At 59.3% G+C, this 14,831-nt stretch overlaps 4 protein-coding genes across 4 annotated transcripts; 2 read left to right on the top strand and 2 right to left on the bottom strand.

The window, feature by feature from the left end:
* Nucleotides 1-908: 908 nt before the first annotated feature.
* Nucleotides 909-1,241, bottom strand: JDV02_006615 (uncharacterized protein; the record flags this gene model as incomplete). Its single annotated transcript, XM_047988027.1, has 1 exon — nucleotides 909-1,241. One exon carries the CDS (start codon nucleotides 1,239-1,241, stop codon nucleotides 909-911), a length of 333 nt encoding a protein of 110 aa, XP_047844018.1.
* Nucleotides 1,242-3,785: 2,544 nt separating this feature from the next.
* Nucleotides 3,786-6,159, top strand: INO1 (Inositol-3-phosphate synthase). Its single transcript, XM_047988026.1, has 3 exons — nucleotides 3,786-4,015; nucleotides 4,102-5,573; nucleotides 5,629-6,159. Exons 2-3 carry the CDS (start codon nucleotides 4,258-4,260, stop codon nucleotides 5,924-5,926), a joined length of 1,614 nt encoding a protein of 537 aa, XP_047844017.1. The 5' UTR covers nucleotides 3,786-4,015; nucleotides 4,102-4,257; the 3' UTR covers nucleotides 5,927-6,159.
* Nucleotides 6,160-6,412: 253 nt separating this feature from the next.
* On the top strand, nucleotides 6,413-10,716 carry JDV02_006613 (uncharacterized protein). The gene is made up of 2 exons (XM_047988025.1): nucleotides 6,413-9,522; nucleotides 9,574-10,716. The coding sequence occupies exons 1-2, from the start codon at nucleotides 6,578-6,580 to the stop codon at nucleotides 10,598-10,600; spliced, it is 3,972 nt and encodes a 1,323-aa protein (XP_047844016.1). The 5' UTR covers nucleotides 6,413-6,577; the 3' UTR covers nucleotides 10,601-10,716.
* Nucleotides 10,717-12,207: 1,491 nt separating this feature from the next.
* Nucleotides 12,208-14,619, bottom strand: JDV02_006612 (uncharacterized protein). The gene has a single exon (XM_047988024.1). The coding sequence runs from the start codon at nucleotides 13,528-13,530 to the stop codon at nucleotides 12,475-12,477; it is 1,056 nt and encodes a 351-aa protein (XP_047844015.1). The 5' UTR covers nucleotides 13,531-14,619; the 3' UTR covers nucleotides 12,208-12,474.
* Nucleotides 14,620-14,831: the final 212 nt, after the last annotated feature.

Raw genomic sequence — 14,831 nt, 5'->3', positions numbered from 1 at the left:
CCCACCGCGGCGGCCACTCAGCGCCCCTCGTGGCCTCCGGGTACCTTGCACAAGCTCGGGTGGAGGCGCCGGGTCTCTTCCAAGTTGCTCGTAGTTAGGTTAGTAGTAGTGGTGAGCACCTGTAGATGCCGCTTCCCAATATGGCATTCACAGGCTCCTGTTGGTTCGCTTCCACATCGCGCCCAGCTCGGAATCACCAAGTCCACGGTATCAATCACTCAGTGGCTGGCGACGAAATCACCGCGGTCTGCATCTCGCCGGGAGACTCATCTCCCTCATCCCAATAAAGGCGACGTCGCAGCAGGCGCCCTCGACTTCGCACTGTCCCTTCCCATCATAGGCCATGGCGTCACCCCGTCCCGCGAGCGCCGGCGCGTGACCCATGGAAGGGATAGGGTAGAGTCACACCTACGGGGCGCCAAGGCACGGAAGGGATGCACGAATCGATCGAGAAGAAAGAACAAGGAGCCCTCGAGGCCGTACTGCTTGGTGCTGGGCCGCATGGGCGGACCATCCATCTCACTTGCGTGGGATACGAACCTTCGAGCACCCTCGCGCCTTGGCTTTGCAGGCCCGCCATGCCCGCTTGAGAAGAGAGCACCGGTCATGGTTGCACCCTCCGCCATACCATTTCCGCAGAGCTGTCCGCACGAGGCCACAGACCCAACTGTCGTTGTTCGTTTCCGTGTTCTTCAGCCTCAACCCGACGCCCACGCCAACCCCGGTTTGGCCCGCGATGGCTGCCTTTTATTTCCCATTTCGATCGGCCTTTCCCCTCAAAGTCGCCCGCTGGGTGAACGGATGATCGTCATATCGTGGCAGGAGATCCCCCACGGTTCGCTTCGCTCGCTTTGCAGACCCTCGGGCGGCCGACTTTGCTTCTTCCTCTCGGGACGGGCTTCCTTCTGTCACGGAGATTGGCGACTTACGCCATGTTCCAGAAGCGACGGCGCCGACGAGGAGATGCCACGCCTCTGACACTGGATGGCTCTGCTGTTGACGCGAGATCGGCTCCGCACGAGCAGAGCGCCGAACAAGGCCTTGGTTACCATGACGGGCACGGACATTGCGGTGCGTCGTGGTGCGTTTGCGACGCCGCGGTGGCGCAAGTGATATTGCTGGGCGTTGCTGGTGAGAATTGGCACCTGAGTAGTTGCCATGTACCTGCATGGATCACGGTCCGTCAAGATGGATCCTGCTAGTAGTGTCGAAGCCATGCGCAGGTAATTGCCTTGGGACATACAAAGTACCCTGTAGGCCCCGGCGTGGTAGATAGATCGCAGTCTGTGCGTGGCAGAAGGAAAGGTGGCCCGGCGAACCGCAAGAACTGCGTGTTCATGGCGTGATAAGGCCTCTCCAAGCAGGTTGGTCGTTCTTTCGTCGAGCTATCAACCCTTTCCGACCGAGTGGTAGGGATCCCACGTCCTCGGGTCCTGGAGGTTACAGTATATATGAAGGGTCCTCGTTAAAACTGGCCCGTCACGCACCACGCTCGACAAGTCTCATGCCAATTGATGGGCAGAATCCTTGGCCGAGCAATGTCGCGTGCCATGAAATGCGACGTGCCATGCGTTTGAAACTGCCAGGGCATGGTGCAATGCACTTCTTTCCTGCATCGCGTCTATCAGCCGCATAGCCCTGCTTCAAAAGCGGCTGGTTCTGGGCATACACAACCCACCTGGGTATCCCGATAATACCTCGCTGACGGCTGTTTCAGGAGCAGGTGCCCAGAGGCCCAGCTTTAAGCTTAGGTCCGCCTGTCCGCCGCCACCACCCCACTGCAACTGACAACGAATCCCACTCACTTACTTGAAGCTTGCAGACGGTGACCCGCGCACCTGCGGGAGACCACGCCAGGTCAGGGTGATGAGACAAAATGCTGAGCCTTTGGCGAAGGCGCCGAGATGGTCTAGGTTATCCATACCAAGTTTGTGCTGTAAAGGAGCCTCGGTTCGGAACTCCGCCGCCGCGTCACATAATAGATCCCTTGCAGCCTGTGAAGACTTTTGGCAAATGAATAGGCAGTTGACAGATCAGTTAGAGGTTGGCTGGTAACGGAAGCTACCTAGACAGCGGCCGCACGTTGTTGCCCAGATGGCCTGGAATCAACCAACAAATCTTGCTAGGGTCTAAATGCACTTCGTAGCCGAGGTCGAGGGCTTTCCAGGAATTGCTTAATAGCGCAACTAACAAGCTGACTATCTGATGATGTTTTTTTTTGTTACAACTACGGCAAAGACCAGCTTGTCGACATGAAGCAGACACCGTCAAGTCGACTCGGCAAAGGACGGTTGGCAAAGTTGAGCGCGAGCCCCTTTGACAACCCAAGTCGACCAAGCGGCACTTTTTCAAAGTCGGGTTGCCCAATGCTGACCGCCAAAGTGGCTCATCAACACCGGCAGCACACACCCAATGACACGCGAACGGTGCCTAGGATTCCAGGCAAGGTATGTATGTATGCGTATGCATGTTGGGAGCGATCATGGCAAGTTGCATCTAGGTTGCACCAGGGACGGCAACGGTTCGTACTCACAACCTTGATCTGCACTGCACTGCTCATGCAGGCCGACTGAGACATTTCCTGCCGGGGCACTGACGACCCCCGCTGTTGATTGTTGGGGGAGACGGCACCGGCGACCAGCTGTTGGCCTCTGGGAGCATTTCTGTGCCGCAGTGGGAACGTGACTGGACGCGCAGACAACAAGCCAAGGTTGTTGTTGGACGGTCAAGGCGTCGGCGTCCGGCGGTAGACTTCCAGCGGTTACCCGCAAAGTACTAAGATAGGAAGTGCTTGAGCAGTGTTGCACGGTATGGGCCATGCACGCATGCATGCAGCCGTGTCAGCCGAGGGCGAGATTGATCTGCTGCTTGGCCGACATTCGGCGAGCAGGCAAAAGGCTTCCTGCCCCATCAGGGTCCGCCTCGATTCTTCATCCAAATTGCTTGCTTCTTGGGGGGGCGAGACCGTAGATGGAGACGGTGAGGCCTATCTCGCGCGTGCCACTCGCGAGTCGGGACGAAAAGGCGCTAGCATAGGGGCGCGCTGCGGGTTATTGGCGCCGGCGGCGACGTTGGGGGGCCCGCGCGGGAGCCGAGGGCGGCTTCGTCCCATGTTTTGCTCCGTCTGTCCGTTTGCCATGGAAGGTATTGCGAGGGGCCAATGGAGGCTGCGCGAAAATGTAGCTACGCACGATGAAATGGCTTACTTTGTCCTAAACCTTGGGGCTCTAAATGGGTTCAATGGCCCTCACTGGCCAGCCGCAATGACGACAGCAGACGGCGGATCTGTGATGCTGGGCGCTATGCGCGTCGGCTTTCGCCGGATCAAATGAGATGCTACCCTACAAACAGCGCGTCGGGTCGGCGGGCTCGGGGCACGACATCGACCCGTGGATGGCACGGGGCAGCCGGTGGTCCAGCCCACTGCGGACCTCCGCCAGGCAGAGAGCGAGTGAATCACGGTAATAGGGTACCTGGAGATTGCCAGTCGACTACCTTAGAGAGGCAAGTACTGTTTGTTGGGGGACTAACGGCCCTAGCGGGCGGCCGCCAGCACTGGGTTTTAGGTACCTACCTGACCTCTCCGTTGCATCCGACGCCCGCCGCCCACGGGTTGTCTTCGCCCTGTCTGGTTGCAGATGCCCCTCTGGCGCTGTTATCGCGACCCACCTCGCTTCCTCACCGCCCTGGGGACTGCGGGCGTGACAGCTCCGGGGCTCCACGATATAATTTCACGCCGCACCTGCAAGCCCCTCCCCCTCCTTTTCCCCTTCCCTCTCTTTTCCCTCAACAGCCTTCAACTTTTAACAGCACTCTCCAAACACAATCTTCGACTCTTCAGTCAGAAACATCGCCGAACCTCGTGGCCGATTCAGTCCCTTGGTTTCACCCCATCGAACCCTCGTGTTCAACCCAAAACCGTTTATCCTAAAAAAGACACATAAAACCACAGATCGAGGCATTTCTTCCTCGATCACTCCCAAGTCGTCAAGACGTTTTCCAATCTCCTCAACTCGTAAGTGTCCCGCTGCTCGCCCTCCCCTCTCTACTCTGCCCGGCGTCCGCCCGTGAAGCAGCAACTCGCTGACCCCTTCTCCTCAGGGTGCACCACCCGTTCGCAGGAGCCCGTTGCTCAGCCGATTCCGGAGGAGCATCGGACTCGACCGAAACACAGTAAAGGTCCAACTTTACTGCAAGAACCCGTAAACATCTGATCAAGCCACTTCCGCGCCAAGAAGCCAAACTCGCCAATTCGCCATGGCTCCCCACGCGCAAGTCAGCACGGGCTCCTCGAACGGGGCGGGCCACGCCAACGGACACGCCGGCGCTGCTCGCAGCACCTTCGTCGTCAACTCGCCCAACGTCACCTACACCGATGCGGAGATTAAGTCCAAGTACACCTACCGCACTACTAGCGTCGAGACCAATGCCTCGGGCGACTTCGTCGCCACCCCGAAGGAGGTCCTCTACGACTTCAAGGTCGACCGCAAGATCCCCAAGGTCGGCATGATGCTCGTCGGCTGGGGCGGCAACAACGGCACCACGGTCACCGCTGGCATCCTCGCCAACCGCCGCAGCATCGTCTGGGACACCAAGGAGGGTCCCCGCGAGGCCAACTACTACGGCTCCGTTGTTATGGGCTCCACCATGAAGCTGGGCACCGACGCCAAGACCAACAAGGAGATCAACATCCCCTTCCACAACGTCCTGCCTATGGTCCACCCCAACGACCTCGTCATTGGCGGCTGGGACATTAGCAAGATGAACCTGGCCCAGGCCATGGACCGTGCCCAGGTCCTCGAGCCCGCCCTCAAGGCCCAGGTCAAGAAGGAGATGGCCGAAATGGTGCCCCTGCCCTCCATCTACTACCCTGACTTCATTGCCGCCAACCAGGAGGACCGCGCCGACAACGTCATCGAGGGCTCCAAGGCCTCCCTGGCGCATGTTGAGCAGCTCCGCAAGGACATCTGTGACTTCAAGGCCAACAACAACCTCGACAAGGTCATCGTCATGTGGACCGCCAACACGGAGCGCTACGCCGACATCATCCCGGGCGTCAACGACACGGCCGACAATCTGCTCAAGGCCATTGAGCAGGGCCATGAGGAGGTCTCCCCCTCCACCGTCTTCGCTGTCGCTTGTATCCTGGAGAAGGCTCCCTTCATCAACGGCTCGCCCCAGAACACCTTTGTGCCCGGCGCCATCGAGCTGGCCGAGAAGCACAACGCCTACATTGGCGGCGACGACTTCAAGTCGGGCCAGACCAAGATGAAGTCGGCTCTCGTCGACTTCCTCATCAATGCCGGCATCAAGCTCACCTCGATCGCCAGCTACAACCATCTCGGCAACAACGACGGCAAGAACCTGAGCTCGCAGAAGCAGTTCCGCTCCAAGGAGATTTCCAAGTCCAACGTTGTCGATGACATGGTTGAGGCCAACTCGGTGCTGTACAAGAAGGGCGAGCACCCCGACCACTGCGTTGTCATCAAGTACATGCCCGCGGTTGCCGACAACAAGCGCGCTCTGGACGAGTACTATGCTGAGATCTTCCTTGGCGGTCACCAGACCATCTCGTGAGTATTGTCAATCCCAATGTTAGCTTTGTGTGACGCGTGGCTGACCGTGCAGTCTGTTCAACATCTGCGAGGACTCGCTCCTGGCTTCGCCTCTCATCATTGATCTCGTCGTTATCGCCGAGATGATGACGCGCATCCAGTGGAAGGCGTCCGACGCCGAGGGCGACTATAAGAACTTCCACAGCGTCCTGAGCGTCCTCAGCTACATGCTTAAGGCTCCTCTGACTCCCCCGGGCACCCCGGTTGTCAACGCTCTTGCCAAGCAGCGCGCGGCCCTGACCAACATCTTCCGCGCCTGCGTCGGTCTCGAGCCTGAGTCGGACATGACTCTTGAGCACAAGTTGCTTTAAGCTCTCGAAGTGTGTGATGTCTTTGGACGGGCCGGCAGAGGACCTTGTGTAATGAGATGAGAGATGGTGTCTCTGGCCAGTCTTTACCGGATGCACCTTGGACAAGACGAAGACCAAAAAAGAAAAAAAGTAGAAACAGCCCGGGCTCGTAATACTTGCAGCACGGTGCAAGTCGAGAACGGAAATACCACTGCTGTTTCTTTAACTTGCCTCCTTCATTGATGCAATGTGACGGTAATCTGAGCATGGACTGAGGCGATTGAACGTGACATGTTATGTACCCAAGTCTGGATTAGATGTGTGCCGTGTCACCTGAGCGTAAACGACCGGCATGTGGAGTGCGGGCGGCAGAGTCGTGGTGGTGGCTAGAGGGTTCAGCGGCCCGTGCAGGACGCGGGAGTGGCTGAGGGGTGCGTCGCGGTCTGATGGGGCGCCACCAAAAGTCGCGTCGAGCGCGTCCAAGCCCCCCCACCCACTTAAACAGCACCGCTCCCTCGCCGCCTACAACTCGTCCACACAACCACGCACTCACGACCTGCCGCCAGCATAATTCATACCTATTCTGTGTCGTCCTTTCTATCCATTAGAAATAGGAAACGCCTAATGTATCTTCATTGCTAGATGACCCTCTCGTCGCGAATCTGAACGACAATGGCCTCGTCCAGAGCGTCCTCGCCCGCGTCGCGCGAAGCGTCGCCGGAGCAGTTGACGCCGCGATCCAAGATCAAGGCCCTGCTCGCGACGGTGGAAAGCAGCGACGACGAGGGTATTGTGGAAAAGCCAAATAAATCCCGCCATGAGTCTCCCACGACCAAGCACAACAGCGCTAGCAACCGCGACCTGCAACCAACGCACATGAACAACATGGACAACAGCGGGGACGACTCCGACGACTCTGACATTCCTGTTCGGCCTCGAGGCAAGCTCGCGTCTCGGATGCAAGGAAAAGCAGTTGCTTCCAAGGATGTCGAAGCTCCATCAGACGCTCCTGAAACGGCGAGGGAACGCGTCAGAAAGATGCTCGCACGCGAAGCAGATGCAGAGGCTGCGGCCACGCGTGGCGAAGAGGCTGGCCAGGACAACGATGACGACGACGAACTTCCCGTTGCTCCCCGTCGGTTGAAACGACGCATGCCTCGGGATCCCACACCTGATGGCGCAGAGCAGCCCGCGCCTCGCTCCCCCAGCCCCGGCCTCTTTGTCTCCTCGCCTGTGCGGCCATCTCCCACCAAGAGCGCCCATGCCGATCAAGACTCCGATAACGACCTCCCCGCCCTCAAGTCAGATCGCTTCAAGGCTCTGGTAGAGCGCAAGAGACAGGAGCGCCTGGCACGAGAAGCGGCAGAAGAAGCTCGCAAGGCTGAGCAACGGGCACGCCAGGAGAAGCTCGCGTCGGAGCTGGAGCCTCTCGACTCTGACGACGGCAATGATACTGGCATCACCGATGATGAGGGTGGGCGCAAGCTCACTCAAGAGGCACGCCCGACCCGGAAAGCCAGCAGGAAGGCAATCGAGGAGATGAACCGCGAGACGCAGCGCATCGCGCGGAACATGCAGCTCGCTCACGAGGCGCGCACCAGGAAGAAGATCACGAAAGCGAGCCTGTTCGAGAGGTTCAATTATAGGCCTGCTGGAGACGCGCAGCCGGAACCTAAGACGACGAGCTCCAGCCGACCAGGGACACCGCCTACCGACGTCGAGATGAAGGATGTCGACACGCCGCCTAGCTCGCCCCCGGCCACCAAGGAGCCGGAGTTGCCCGTTGTCCCGCCACATGGAGATGCTACGATGCCCGACGTTGATGACGAAGAACTACCGTCTCTGGATGAGATGATGAGTTCTTCGCAGCCACTCGAAAAGGGAAAAGGCAAAGCGTCAGCCTACGTCTCCGAGCAACCCGGCAAAACAACGCCGAAGCCCAAGCGTCGGGTTCGCGTTCGTCTGCCGACTGTCGCTGCCAATGTGGTCACCATCGATTCGGATGACGAGCTAGAAGTTACCAAGACGACAAGAGACAAGGTCATGGCGGTTTTCGACAAAATCCCGGCCAACTGCGACCACGAATCAAAGTCTATGAAGGCTCTCCGAGCACTTGCGTTGGTCAAATCACCGGGAAAAGATAACAGCCGTGGCCAAAAGGACCAGTCACGCATGACCGCTGGAGAGCTTCAGGCGCTGCTGTACCAGAGAGCAAGGCAGCAGGCCAAGATGGAGCGCGATCGTCGTCTCAATCTGCTCAAGTCTCAGGGCATCGTGATTCAGACCGCTGACGAGCGGGAGCGACAGCAACAGGAAGTCGAGGATCTCGTCGCGAAGGCGCGGGAAGAGGCCCAGAAGATTATGCAGGAGGAGCGGGCTGCCGCCAAGAAGTCTCGAAAGGAGAATGGAGAGTCAGATCCCTTGGCTTGGGATGATAGCGAGGACGAAGAGTATGAAGACCCCGCAAATGAGGCAGACGCCGAAGCATCTGCTGTGGAGCTCTCCGGCTCTGAAGACGAAGAAGATGAGGAGGATGAGGAGGACAAGGGGAACCCGCTGATTGATGAAGATGCGGAGTCCGGAGCGTCCGAGCACGAGTCCGCCGATGAGGGCGAGGCCGTGGAACATGAGGACGCGGACGATGCGCCGATGGTTAAGCGCAGACGAGGGCGCAACACGGCTGTCGTGCTGTCCGATGACGAAGCAGACGTCGAAGCCACACCTAGGCCAGTCAGAACCGCCACTCAGGTAACCCCTGGCGCGCCGAAGACCGTCTCTCCGGCCGCGCCCACATCTGTCCTCCGCTCAGCCAAGAAGACGTTCATCCCCGGACTGCCCGTGCAGGGTCCTGCCGGCTTGGGCTTGACGCAAATCTTCGCCGGCACCATGGACGACAGCCAAGCCAGTCCTTCTGCGGGCCCTACTCAGTCCATGATGCCCGACTTTGACGCGTTCCCGGACAGCAATTTCTCAGCTACTGCGGAGACGCAGGGCGAGGACGTCATCATGGATTCGCAGCCAGACACGGCTGTGCAAGAAACGCAAACTCAGGGCGTTCGGCTCAACATGTCTCAATCGCAGATGCATGGTCTGGACAGCTTGTTCCCAGTCGGGCTGACGCAAGCATCTGAGCCTATGGAGGCCTCGCAGGACGCTGGCCTGCAGGAATACACTCCCATTAAGCAAAGGTTCGTCGAACCGCCAGCCTCCACGGTTGACACTCTTCCTATGGGCCAAGATGAGGAAGATGCGCCTCACGAGTCGCCGCTGGTGCGGCGAGGTCGGCTTCGTCGCAAGATGGAGATGTCCGTCATTGAAGAGGAGTCTGTATCATCAATGGCCGCCCCAGCGCCCCCTCCCGGAAATGCTTTCAGCGCCATGGCCGACGCTGCCCGGAAAGAGAAGAGGAGACAACATGCCGAGGAGTTCAACCGCAAGAAGACGAAGGCGAGGGAGATGGTTGAGGAGCAGGCCGAGGAATCAGAGGACGAATATGCCGGCCTTGGCGGTGCCGACGGCGAAGACAGTGACAATGAGTCCCAAGGATCTCTGCAAGAAATGGTCGACGACGACGCCGCGAATGACGTGGATGGCAGCAAACTGGCAGCATTTTATGCGTGAGTATATATCCCAGCTCTTCGCTCATCAAGGAAGCTAACAAGATGCAGGGATCGCGAACGCGCAAGCGACGAAAAGGAGGTGGAGAAACTGTTCAAGGACATCACCACGGGCATGCTCCGTCGTAAGCGGGGAGCCGACTACGACCTCTCAGACTCGGATGATGGCGGCGAGGCTCGACGAAGAATGAAGCGCCGCCAATTCGCCAAGATGCAGAAGGCGTTGTTTGCGGACGAGCGCGTCAAAAAGATTGCCGAGAACCCGGGTAATCAGGCGTTCCTCCGGACTATTGAGGACCACGGCAGTGACGACGAAATGGACTTTTTGGACTTGGCGGCGGGCTCGCAGGAGCAAGCTGACTCTCAGTCCCAGGAAGACACGGACGCAGAGAAGCGTCCCGAGATCATCCCTGACAGCCAGCCTGCGAAGCAAACTCTGGTGCCGGGAGAAGACAGGGCCCCGGCGCACATGCGGCGCACCAAGGGGGCGGCGGCGAAGAAGCCAGCGAACCTCGGCGAGGTGCGAGAGACGCTTTCAAGCCTGCTTGAGGAGCGGCAACCTTCGGTGGTGCCGGCGACCGAGGTTGGCTCCGATAGCGAGGACGAGCAGGACGGTCAAGGGTCTCCGCGGAGCGACAAGGAGAATCGCGAGCCGAACCCGCGGCGTACGGGGCCAGCCGTGGTCGACCGCATCAGCCTCAAGCGCAACGCGTCTTCGTCATCAGCATCCGGGGCGCGCCTCGCCTTCGCGGCGCAAGGCACGAGCTCGTTCAAGGTCCCAGCGCTGCTGCGCCGCGCGACAACCAACTCGACCATCATGTCGGGATCGACGGCGAGCTCGGGCAGCGGCGGCTCCACGGGCACGGCGGTGATGGGCAGCGCGGGCGGGTTCGGCGAGGACGCCAAGATCAAGAGGGGAGCGGGCAAGGGGAGCGGCATCAACGGCTTCGCACGCGAGAGGGAGGCGGCAGGCGCGGTCAAGGAGAGCGAGCGGCGGAGGGAGCAGAGGAAGGTCAAGGGCGCGGTGAGGAGGGTGGGCGTGGTGGGCGGACTGTTGGGCAAGGGATCGTTTGAGTGATGGGGGGACTTGTTGGTCCGCGGCATGGGATGAGCGCATGTATGAATGGCGTTTGGAGCAGAGCAGGCTTTGATAACTTGAGCGACGATATCGGTTTTATGCAATGTAAAGGATCGACTGATCAATTGGATTGTGTCTACCATCTGGACTACCACTAGGGGTCTCTTATCGCCCCCTGACACGCTCTTTGATATCGGCGTGACTACTAACTTGCCGCAGTCGCCATCCATAGGGTATGTATTTTGAAGTCGTCGCCAGCCGCCCTCGAAGCAAAGTCTCTGAGCGTGATGATAAATCGGGTCGCCCCGGCCGTTATGTACGTTATGTCCCAGTCCCGTCCCCCCTGTTATGAACACAGATGGAATGAGGAAGTAAAAGGTAGACATCATGTGACGTGGGGACGGACGAAGCCTGATGAACCATCGACGCGGGCCGGTGAGGGGTGGACGTCGCATTGAAGCAGTTATTATTTACTTCGTACAAAGAGCATGAGATCATACTGTACTACGTACCTCCACCAGCACCATCACTTGCCAACCTAACTAAGAGGCAAACTCACGAACGAAAAGCAGCCGCCGCGCAAGGTACTTGCAGTACGACAGGCGTATACTGTACTACCACGCAGCTAGGTGGTAAAGCTACCTTTGTATACCAAAACGGCCGGACCCCTTTCTTCCACGTGTAGCAAGACCGACACGACGGTAACGCAGCGCAGACTCACTCACAGCAGCAGCAGCAGCAGCAGCAGTAGCAGCGAACATTCGAAAAAAAAAAAAAGGCTTCGGCATCATCGTCAGACCCGGCGGCGTGTCTGTGCGACTGCTCGGATGCGGCTGCGGCGGCGGCGGCGGCGGCGCTGCTGCTGCTGCTGCCCAACGAGATGCTCATCCAGCGTGCGTGATAACCCAAAGGGCGCCTCACTTTTTCTTTTCTTTCTTTTCTTTCTTTTTCTTCTCTTTTTGGCTTCTTCTGCTTGCTCGCTGTCTTACTTGCACACACTCTCTCACTCACACACACACACACTCTCTCTCCCCTCATTGCACTCACCACTCACACACACGTACTTCACGCACTCACTCACGCACTCACTCACGCACTCACTCACCTACCACCTACTCTCATACGTACCGTGTACTAACTAACTAACGCGCCGCAAGTCATGACATGCGCCAGCCTCGCCCTCTTGCTCGCCTGCATCACGCGTCCCCTGTGCGAGGGCCCGTCGCGCTTCTCCCACGGTACGTCGAAACACCCAACTTGACAAACCCAACCGCCCCTTCCCCCCCCCCCCCCCCTTCTCCCCCGCCCTTTGGACCCTGTTATCTCTATCTCGACCCCTCCCTCCTCCTTTGTACTTCGCACACCCTACCTTACTTTGACTGCCGACCGAGTTCACGTCACCGCACGCAAACACACGCACGCACGAATAAAACAAACAAAAATAAACCAAGGGGGAAAATGAAAGAAAATGAAGGGAAAAAAGAGGGCGATTCACCACTCGCTAACGCAAAAGACACACACACGCACTCTCAGCGACGTGGGTGTCCGCCTGCTTCGTCGCCACGGCCGCTCCGCCAGTGACTAGGAGAGCAGCAAGCAGTCATGATCTTCAACTGTCTTATTCACCTCTATAAAAAGAAAATAAATAAATAAATAAGAAGCCGCAGGGCTCGGTTCGACGCCCCCTCCCGGCAATCCTCACTGCGCCCCGTGGCATGCACCGCTGTGGAAATCTAACATGTCATACATGGCCCGACCTGACATGGAGTAAAAGCAAACATATATGAACCAACAACGCCGCGCTCGTGAAACCATTGATCAAAATACCACCTACTGTCGTCGCCGCTCCCCATGACCGAATGCACCACGCTGTTTCAAGCCGGCTTCTGCGCCGTCACCGCCACCACGTCAAACATGGCATGCACGTCCTTGCGCCGAGAGGCGGCTCTGACCCTCCAGTTGACCATCTCGACCGCCTCGGCGGGCCAACCCAGGATGTCACGCAGCAGCACCGCGGTGAAGGCCTCGACGCCGTCGTAAAAGTTCATGGCCATGAAGGCGCCGACTTCCTTGAGGCGTGGGTCTCTCGGCCAGGTGCCCACGGGCAGCTGGAAGCGCTGCTCGTCGACGCGCGCGAAGCCGGCGTCGCGTGCCCAGGTGGCCAAGTGAGGAGCCGGGTCCATGGTCCGGCCGATCTTGTCGCACGCTGCCTTGAGCCCGTCCATGAGCTCGACGAGGGGGTTGTCGGGGCGCAGGGTGCCATCCTCGGAGTAGACGGTGTTGTCGATTTCATGCAGCTCCACCCAGCCGCCAGGCTTGAGGCTGTCAAAGATCTGGCGGAAGAGACGGGGCCAGTCGCGGATGGAGGCGGCCATGTGGCGGACGTGGACGTAGTCGTAGCGCTCGGGCTGGGCCCAGTCGAGCTCGGCGTCGTCGATGATGAAGCGGACGTTGGAAGGCACCCAGGTGGGTTGGATGGGGCTGAGGTCGTTTCCGACCACATCGGCGCCGGGGCAAAGATCGCCGAGGTGGATGGGCCAGATGCCAGTGCCAGTTCCGACGTCGAGGACACGCAGGCCGTTGGGGTCGATGGGGGCGAGGAAGAGGCGGTCGTCGAGGAGGCGAAAGAGGGCGTGATGCATCATGTCGAGGCGGTCCTGCTCGCGCTCGTCGTTGGGAAACGGGTACGAGCCCGACTGATACGAGTGGTAACGGCGGCCGTGCTTCCACTCGAAACGGAGGATGCTGCTGCGGAGCGAGGTGCTGGCCGCTGAGGGGGCGGCGTTGCCGTACGTCGAGTCGGCCTCGTCCGTGTCCACCTCGACGCGCACGAGCGAGGGCGGGCGCTGCGTCACCTCCATCGGCACGGGCGTCGGCGTCGGCGACGTTGCTGCTGCTACTGCTGCCGCTGCGGATGTCGTGGCGTCCATCTACCTCGCAGCGGGTGAGAGGGACGACGACGATGCGCCCATGAGGGAGGGAGAGGGGGGGAGTGGCCTGCGTGTGCGTATGCGCGTGCGTGTGCGTGTGACGGGCGGCTCTCGCGGAGTGAGCTCCTCGCAACGCGAGTGATGAGTGATCCTCAGACAGGAAAGAGACGAGCGAGTCTGCCCGTGTGAGGGAAGCGAGGTGTGTTGGCCGGAGCGGAGCCAACAAGTCCGGAGCTCGGCCGAGAGGAGAGAGCAAAGCGGTGGTGATAGTTAGAGGGGACACCTCTCTCGTCGGAGCCGGGTGTGATGCGGCGGGACGACCGGCTTGAGATACGACACGAGAGGGAAGTGTGGCGGGATCAGAGGTGACCAGTAGAAGCCGGCGACGAGGCACGCGACGTCGAGGCTGGGGTTGGTTTGGTTGGGCCGGGGTGATGATGATGTTGTTGTTGTCAGGTGGAAGGAAGCAGGTCCAGGGACGAGGCAAGGAAGGCAAGCCAAAGTACCTAGGTATATTCGTACTTCGTACCTGGAGCCCGAGGTGTGAGTGAGCAGGGCCGCGTAATAAGGGAAGGTACGGCGAGTACTAAGAAAAGTAAGGTAAGATAGGTAGTTAGTGCCTGTAATTACCTCTTGGTAGTGGACGATGATGGTTGCCGAGGGTGCTGCACAGCTTCACAGAGCAAAGCGGAGCGGAGAAGAGCAGCGGCACTGTAGATATTATTTGTAGATAAATGCCCAGTGAATCCGACACTGGGTTGCCCTTGCGTGGCAAGAAGCAGAAAACAAGCGCAGGTGCCGGCGAGTCACGAAAGACAGAGCGAGACGGAGGCGGCGTCGCATAAGTTGGCACGGAGGGAAAATGGGGGGGGAGGCAGGGGCTGCTCCATCCAGCTGGGCGCTGATGCGATGGATTCGATGGATGGATGGATGGATGGGTGGATGGATGGCTTGGATGGGTTGTGCCAACGGCCGTTGAGGCCCCTGCGGTGCGTGCGGTGTGCAGCCAGGGCCAGTGAGTGGAGGAGGTGTGCAGTGCGGTGCAGTGCCCGCGGTGCAGTAGTTACCTACCTACGGTGCGGTGCGGTGCGGTGCGGCGCGATGCAGGTCCAGGTGCAGGTGCAGCACCTCCATCCAGGCTGCCCAAGGTACTACTAATAAGGTACGGGCAGTGGCGGGCCAATCCAGCGCCAGAGTTGGCCATGGATTCCATTGAATCATCAAATCAATCAAACCTTCCCACACCACCACCACCACCACCCCCATCATCATCATTCATCACCCACCACGAATCCATCCTC

The sequence above is a fragment of the Purpureocillium takamizusanense genome, chromosome 6 (genome assembly GCF_022605165.1).
Source record: "Purpureocillium takamizusanense chromosome 6, complete sequence".
In the NCBI taxonomy this organism is placed as follows: Eukaryota; Fungi; Ascomycota; class Sordariomycetes; order Hypocreales; family Ophiocordycipitaceae; genus Purpureocillium; species Purpureocillium takamizusanense.
This window is presented reverse-complemented; position numbering and strand designations above follow the sequence as displayed.

Excerpts from the sequence above, each read along its gene's own strand:
- INO1 (XM_047988026.1), top strand. The coding sequence starts at position 4,258 with ATGGCTCCCCACGCGCAAGTCAGCACGGGCTCCTCGAACGGGGCGGGC. Across the intron at positions 5,574-5,628 it reads GGCGGTCACCAGACCATCTC|TCTGTTCAACATCTGCGAGG; the intron begins GTGAGTATTGTC and ends CTGACCGTGCAG.
- JDV02_006613 (XM_047988025.1), top strand. The coding sequence starts at position 6,578 with ATGGCCTCGTCCAGAGCGTCCTCGCCCGCGTCGCGCGAAGCGTCGCCG. Across the intron at positions 9,523-9,573 it reads AAACTGGCAGCATTTTATGC|GGATCGCGAACGCGCAAGCG; the intron begins GTGAGTATATAT and ends AACAAGATGCAG.
- JDV02_006612 (XM_047988024.1), bottom strand. The coding sequence starts at position 13,530 with ATGGACGCCACGACATCCGCAGCGGCAGCAGTAGCAGCAGCAACGTCG.